Here is a 7,500-nt window from a genome sequence, read left to right on the forward strand (position 1 = left end):
GGCCTCGAACTCACCTAGCCGTATACTTCCTACATTCTCATCTCCTTATCCTCTAAATCTCACTTTTCCTCGTCCACACCTCTCTCCGCTCCCCTTTCCTCTCGCCACTCTCCCTCCCTCGAACTGGCCTTGTTCCTCTTCCAACAACACTATCATTCTCCCACTCTGCCCCCACTCAACCTCCCTCTCCCTCCTCCACCAGCAACACTCTCCATATTCCTCTTCCTCTCACTCGCATCTCCCTCAACATCTCCTAATCCCTCGCATTATCATTCTCAATCGCCCCGTGACTCTCCCCAATCTCTCTTTCCGCTCCTCTTCCTCTCCTCTCCTTCTTTCCATCTCCATCTCCCTCTCCATCTCCCCTCCCCTCTCATCTCCCTCTCCTCCCACCCCCCCCTCCCTCCTCTCTCCCTCTCCCTCTCCCTCTCCCTCCCCCTCTCCTTCTACCTCTCCTTCTCCCTCTCCCTCCCCCTCTCTTTCTCCCTCTCCCCCTCCCCTCTCCCACTTCCCTTTCCTCTCCCCCACTCAATCTTCCTCTCCCTCTCCCTCTCCTTCTCCCTCTCCATCTCCCTCTCCATCTCCCTCTCCCTCTCCCTCTCCCTCTCCTTCTCCCTCCTCACTCCCCTCCCCCCTCTCTTCCCCTTCCCACCCCTCCCCCCTCCCCCCCCCTGCTCCCTCGCGTTCCTCTCCCCTCCCCAACTCTCTCCCCCCCCTCCCGTGTCATTCTCCTTCTCAATCTCACTCTCCCTTCCATCTTCTCCCACTCACTGTTTGTTGATTTTTTTAGTTGTGTTAGATGTCTCTCCTCTCCCCCTCCCCCCCTCCTTCTCCCCTCTCCTCTCCCTTCTCCCTCTCACCTCTCCCCTTGTTCCCTCTCCAACTTCCCGGTCCCTTTCTCCCTTCTCCTCTCCACCAATCACTCTTCCTCTCCCTAGACCTCTCCTCCCCCCCCCTCTCCCCCTCCCCCTCCCTCTCCCGCTAACAATCTTCCCGGCCCCTCTCCCTCTCCATCTCCCACTCTTCTCTCATCCTCGCCCTCTCCCTCTCGCTGCTCCTCCTCCTCTCCTTCGAACGCGCTCCCTCTCCCTCGCCCTCTCACATCTCGGCCCTCTACCATCTCCTCCATCTCTACTTTCCTTCTCCTCTACCCTCCCCCTCTCCTTTCCCTCGACCACGCCTTCCATTCCCCTCCCTTTCCCTCTCTCCGCACTAAAATCTTTCTCTTCCTCTCCCTCTCCCTTTCCTTCTCCTTCTCTTCCTCCCTCTCCACCCCCTCTCCCTCTCCCTTTCCCCTCAGCACTTTCCCGTCCCTCATCCCCCTCACTCACACTCTTTCCTCTCCCTCCCCTTAACTTTTCCTTCTCCTTCTCTCACCCTTTTCCTCCCCCTCTTTTTACTTTCCCTTCACTTCCCCATCAATCCTTTCTCCTCGGTTCACTCTTCCCGTCCCTCTCCCCCTCTCACTCTCCCTCTCCCTCTCCCTCCGCCATCTCCCAATTCCACGTCCTTTTCCCTCTCCTCTCCCCTCTCACTCTCCCTCTCTCCCTTTTCCCTCTCCCTCTCCCTCTCCTCACTCTCACGATCCTCTCCCTTTCCCTCTGCCATTCCCGTCCCTCTCTCCCACTCACTCACTCTTCCTCGTCCCTCTCCCTCTCCTTCTCACTTCTCACTTCTCCTTCTGCCTTCTCCGAGCAGTCTCCTTCTCCTTCTCCTTCTCCTTCTCCTTCTCCCTCTCCCTCTCCCTCTCCCTCTCCCTCTCCCTCTCCCTCTCCCTCTCCCTCTCCCTCTCCTTCTCCTTCTCCTTCTCCTTCTCCCTCTCCCTCTCCCTCTCCCTTTCCCGCTCCCACCTCCCGTCCCTCTCCCCTTCCCTCTCCCGCACTCACTCTTCCTCTCCCTCTCCCTCTCCTTCTCCTTCTCCCTCTCCCTCTCCCTCTCCCTTTCCTTCTCATTCTCCCTCTCCCCCTCCCTTTCCCTCTCCCACTTCCCGTCCCTCTCCCCTTCCCTCTCCCCCACTCACTCTTCCTTTTCCTCTCCCTCTCCTTCTCCTTCTTCTTCTCCCTCTCCTTCTCCCTCTCCCTGTCCCTTTCCCTCTCCCACTTCCCGTCCCTCTCCCCTTCCCTCTCCCCCACTCACTCTTCCTCTTCCTCTCCCTCTCCTTCTCCCTCTCCCTCTCCCTCTCCCTCTCCCTCTCCCTCTCCCTCTCCCTCTCCCTCTCCCTTTCCCTCTCCCACTTCCCGTCCCTCTCCCCCACTCACTCACTCTTCCTCTCCCTCTCCCTCTCCTTCTCCTTCTCCTTCTCCTTCTCCTTCTCCTTCACCCTCTCCCTCTCCCTCTCCCTCTCCCTCTCCTTCCCTCTCCCTCCTCCTTCTCCTTTTCCCTCTCCCTCTCCCTCTCCCTTTCCCGCTCCCATCTCCCGTCCCTCTCCCCTTCCCTCTCCCGCACTCACTCTTCCTCTCCCTCTCCCTCTCCCTCTCCCTCTCCCTCTCCCTCTCCCTTTCCTTCTCCTTCTCCCTCTCCCCCTCCCTTTCCCTCTCCCACTTCCCGTCCCTCTCCCCTTCCCTCTCCCCCACTCACTCTTCCTCTTCCTCTCCCTCTCCTTCTCCTTCTCCTTCTCCTTCTCCCTCTCCCTCTCCCTCTCCCTCTCCCTTTCCCTCTGCCACTTCCCGTCCCTCTCCCCTTCCCTCTCCCCCACTCACTCTTCCTCTCCCTCTCCCTCTCCTTCTCCCTCTCCCCCCTCCCTTTCCCTCTCCTACTTCCCGTCCCTCTCCCCTTCCCTCTCCCGCACTCACTCTTCCTCTCCCTCTCCCTTTCCTTCTCCTTCTCCCTCTCCCTCTCCCTCTCCCTCTCCCTCTCCCTCTCCCTCTCCCTCTCCCTCTCCCTCTCCCTTTCCCTTTCCCCCCCCCCCCCCCCTCTCCCTCTCCCCCTCCCTCTCCCCTTCCCTCTCCCCCACTCACTCTTCCTCTCCCTCTCCCTCTCCCTCTCCTCTCTCCTTTCCTTCTCCTTCTCCTTCTCCCTCTCCCCCTCCCTTTCTCCCCTCTCCCACTTCCCCCTCTCCCACTTCCCTCCCTCCCCCCATTCCCTCTTCCTCTCCCTTCTCCCTCCTCTCCCTCTCCCTCTCCTTCTCCTTCTCCTTCTCCCCCTCTCCCCCTCCCCTCCCTTCCCTCTCCCCCTCCCCCTCTCCCCCACTCACTCTCCCTCTCCCTCTCCTTCTCCTTCTCCCTCTCCCCCTCCCTTTCCCTCTCCCACTTCCCGTCCCCGCCTGTCTATCTGTCTGCCTCTCATTCTCGTCCTCAAGCGTTGCCACCTTAACAGCTCGGCCACCTGATCCTTGCAACAGACCTTGTAAAACTAAGAACCATAGCTTGAGTTCGCGTCATATAATCTCACAGGGCGTCACGGCCAAGGCAAGCCCGTGCGTGAGCAAGCGGTGTCGTGTGTGTCAGAAATGTGTCAGGTGTTTTAGCACTGAGGGAAGAAGAACTGTGATTTGTGTTTACTTGTTGATGGCACACGTCTTAATTGGTTCAGGGCAGGGATGAGGGCCGATTGGTTGTATATATATTTTTTTTTTATTATCGTCGTATTTTTTTCGTTATAATGACTGTTCTGGCCTTCCATCAAAACTATAAAATAATATGAATACGAGAAACATGAACGTCTTTAATGGCATCATGTTAACCTATTAAATCCGATAGCATGTTGCGATATCATATCTTTCATTTCCGGAACCACGACGCGTCGCCCACCTCATCCCTCAGTCATAATATAGAGTTGTTAATACTAAGCTATGGATGAAAACAGACAAAATAACAATAGATGAATAAGGTAAAAAACAATTATGCAAACGGCGCTTACCTTATTTGTGCCGTTGAAGATGCAAATGGGTCCCATAGAAACCGTCCAGTTGCAGTGAGTGTTATTTCTGTCAATGATCTCTTCTCCAAGATCCACGTCGGTCAATTCCGCCTCGGTCTCGGCGCAGGTCGCGTAGGTCGCCATCCCCAGCAGGAGAAACGCCACGAGCGTCACGGATCCCGACGTCATCGTGGTTCCCTCCAGAAAGGAAAACGTATGCGGCGTCTCTTCGGCGTTGACTCCGCTGTGAAATCAAAGGCACGGTGTAAGTCACACCATGAGAGTGTAGGTGTGCGGTAAACCTTCCTCCTCTGGCTCCTTCGGTACACTTGAAAGGAGGGAGAAGATACACGAGAGAGAAGAGGCGACAGGTACTACACTAAGAACCAGGAATGCACCAACTGTGGTAGCTGTGTTCGTGTGGCGGTAGAGAGATAGCCTTTATCAGCCTTTATCTTATCGCCGTATCTTGAGCGTAACTTATCAACAACTCGCTCAAGATGGCACTGAACAAGCCACTGCTGTAATCCGGTCTGTACATCGGAATACGTTCTTTTTTTTTCTTCTTCAAAGAAAATTAAACTTGAGTCATTGTTTTACGTTCCCGTCGGGCCACTAAGCGTCACTGTGGTTTGATAATGTAACACTTGTGTGTAGGTGTCTGTGTATGTGTGTGTGTATATATGTGTATGTGTGTGTGTGTGTGTGTGTGTGTGTGTGTGTGTGTGTGTGTGTGTGTGTGTGAGTGTGAGTGTGAGTGTGAGTGTGTGTTTGTGTGTTTGTGTGTGTGTACATCTACATAAAAAAAGACATTATATATGTGTGTGTGTGTGTGAGAGAGAGAGAGAGAGAGAGAGAGAGAGAGAGAGAGAGAGAGAGAGAGAGAGAGAGAGAGAGAGAGGGAAAGCATATACATACAGATATAATCCTAGGGCTGGATTCATCAACACGCTTACCATGATAAATACGCTGGTAACTACAATTATCATGGTAAACAGACCACATCGGTATTCATGAACAACCTTACCATGGTAGATATAATGCTAAATTTACTAGTGGATGGAGCACTGGTATGACCACTGATAACTACTCTCTCCTCACACTTTATCTCAGCAAATCAACATTTAAGGCGACTCTTTAGTTTGCATGTACACCTAGTATGATCAGAATGATGGCAACTGTTCATTTTCATATGAATATGACAAAAATAAAGAAAATCCACAGGAAGTAAGCGAGAATAATGTTCACGCAGCATAGGGTAAACTTGCAGAATGTCATAGGCCTACAATAACTTAATAATAATACATGCAATTAATAATTTGATGAATTCATATTTTATCTTAATGACATAGTTGAAAAATAGTAAACATATAAATATATATTATTTGATTCAAAAATTGGCGATTCATGCGTTAGAGTTTAATAAACGATTGAAGCAGCAACCGTACCTATCGGAAATCTGGAAAAGGAAAATAATAAATATTGAAGTGGGCTCCACGCCTATCGAACCTCTGGCAAGATACAAGCTCCATAAATAATAAGCAGGACGATTTTGACTGACAAATAGCTAGGAAGGTCATTAAAGAACACAGATAATAATGATTATCAAACCAATTTTTTTTTTTTTTTTTTTTTTATAAATTGCCCTTCTTTATATTTATCATACTATATTCATATTGAAGAAAGTGCAAACTGCACCTCACTGTTTGTTTATTTTTGTGTTTACATTAATTTACATACAATTATTCATAATCTTATTCATTTGACTTTTTTTTGGAGGGGGGGGGGGCGTTGATACAAATAACACCACCATTGCGTGGAGCCATTGTTTCTTTTCTTTGGACTGCAATCTATAAAAAAGAAAAAATATATGTTTTTGAAAACCATTATATTATATATGATCCATAAGATCATGCAATAAAATTTGCACTCTAGGAAATTAATTTATATAGAAACAATTTAACACAGAAATATTTCTCATTTCTTTCTTAAAACAAAAAAATCTCGCTGTTGGATCAGGTTTTGTTAACATGTCACGGGATTGGTCAAAGGAGCCTAAAGAATCATATAAGGCGCTCACTGATTGGCGGAATCGATTTACCAGAATTACCATCAAACTACGGTTATAAGGTCTATTTACCCTTACCAGGCGACTTATCATCACTTGATAAATCCCACTTTGCCATGACTGGTAAACACGCTGGTAATTGATCGCTGGTGAATGCCTTACAGTCTTATGTTGATGAATCCAGACCCAGAGGCTGGATTCATCAATGCATGATAAATACGCTGGTAACTACAATTACCATGGTAAACATACCGCATTGGTATTTAAGAACAACTTATCATGGTAGATATAATGCTAAATTTACCAGTGGATGGAGCATTGGTATGTCCACTGGTAACTACAACGACGACTCTCTCCTTATGCTTTATCTCAGCAAAAAAAAATCAACATTTAAGGCAACTGTTCATTTTCATATGAACATGACAAAAATAAAGAAAATTCACAGGAAACAAGCGAGAATAATGTTCACGCAGCCTAGTCATAGGCCTACAATAACTTAAATCAATACATGGAATTAATAATTTGACGAATTCAAACACATTTTATTTTAATGACAATTGAAAAACGGTAAACATATAAATATATAAATGTTATTTGATTCAGAAATTAGCGATTCATAACACCACCACTGCATATGTTTTTGAAAACCATCACATTATTTATGATCCATACTATCATGCAATATAATATACTTTCTAGGAAATTAATTTATATAGAAATAATTTAACACAGAAAATCTTTATTTCTTTCTTGAAACAAAAAAATCTCTCTGTTGGATTAGTTTTTGTTTACATGTCACAGGATTGGTCAAAAGAGCCTAATCATGTTGGGCGCTCGCTGATTGGCGGAATCGATTTACCAGAGTTACCATCAAATTACGGTGATAAAGTCGATTTACTCTAACCTGGCGACTTATCATCGCTTGATAAATCCCACTTTGCCATGACTGGTAAATGCACTGGTAATTGATCGCAGGTAAATAAATGCCTTACAATCTTATGTTAATGAATCCAGCCCCAGGAACACTTTTGGCAATCAAAGAAGTGTTGGGTTGAGCTTTAATGTCGAAGGAGAATCTCCAGCGCAGCCCAGGGCATAAGAGCGCCAGGACGTTGCTCGTATCCGGACTCAATTGTGTTTTTGACCTCGAATTCTTTGCCGATCTTTAGGAAAATTTGTAGTTTCGATTCTCAGAAAGTCTTCGTCTGAGAGACTTCCGGCGGTTGTTAGAGTTTGGTCAGTCACAGAGACCAACCATCATGGACCAGAAAAACGTCGATCGTTATATCGCGTGGTGTGACTCAGTCGCGACTCAAGTGACAATGGGTGTCGTTCTCATCGCTGGGCCATAGACAAGCTAACTTTACATTTTGATTATCAGATCTCAGGTAGGATTATAGTATTCAACATAACGCCGACATAGCAAGGGGAAAAGGAAAGGTCGCTGAGAGTGAACAAGATACCCATATCGCCAGCTTTATTAGGCGAGTATTTATGCTTTGAAGTAAGGACACATTGACGCCAGGAGTTAAGGGTAATTACCCACACGAGTATTAGTGTCTGCAAAATAAAAT

At 48.2% G+C, this 7,500-nt stretch overlaps 1 protein-coding gene across 2 annotated transcripts in view; it reads right to left on the reverse strand.

The window, feature by feature from the left end:
* The window catches only part of LOC122255709 (uncharacterized), a 101,136-nt gene that overhangs the window by 26,956 nt on the left and 66,680 nt on the right, over nucleotides 1-7,500 (reverse strand). The window contains exons 1-2 of one of the 2 annotated variants that reach the window (XM_086542485.1): nucleotides 4,261-4,372; nucleotides 3,859-4,102 (exon numbers count right to left, since the gene is read on the reverse strand). In XM_086542485.1, the coding sequence (XP_086398611.1) occupies nucleotides 3,859-4,047 (189 nt within the window). In that variant the 5' untranslated portion in view covers nucleotides 4,048-4,102; nucleotides 4,261-4,372. Of the gene's footprint in view, nucleotides 1-3,858; nucleotides 4,103-4,260; nucleotides 4,373-7,500 lie in introns of those variants that run through there. The other variant, XM_086542484.1, reaches the window with a different exon arrangement.

The sequence above is a fragment of the Penaeus japonicus genome, unplaced genomic scaffold, assembly GCF_977035675.1.
Source record: "Penaeus japonicus unplaced genomic scaffold, GWHDUDI00000001_assembly GWHDUDI00000012, whole genome shotgun sequence".
Classification (NCBI taxonomy): Eukaryota; Metazoa; Arthropoda; class Malacostraca; order Decapoda; family Penaeidae; genus Penaeus; species Penaeus japonicus.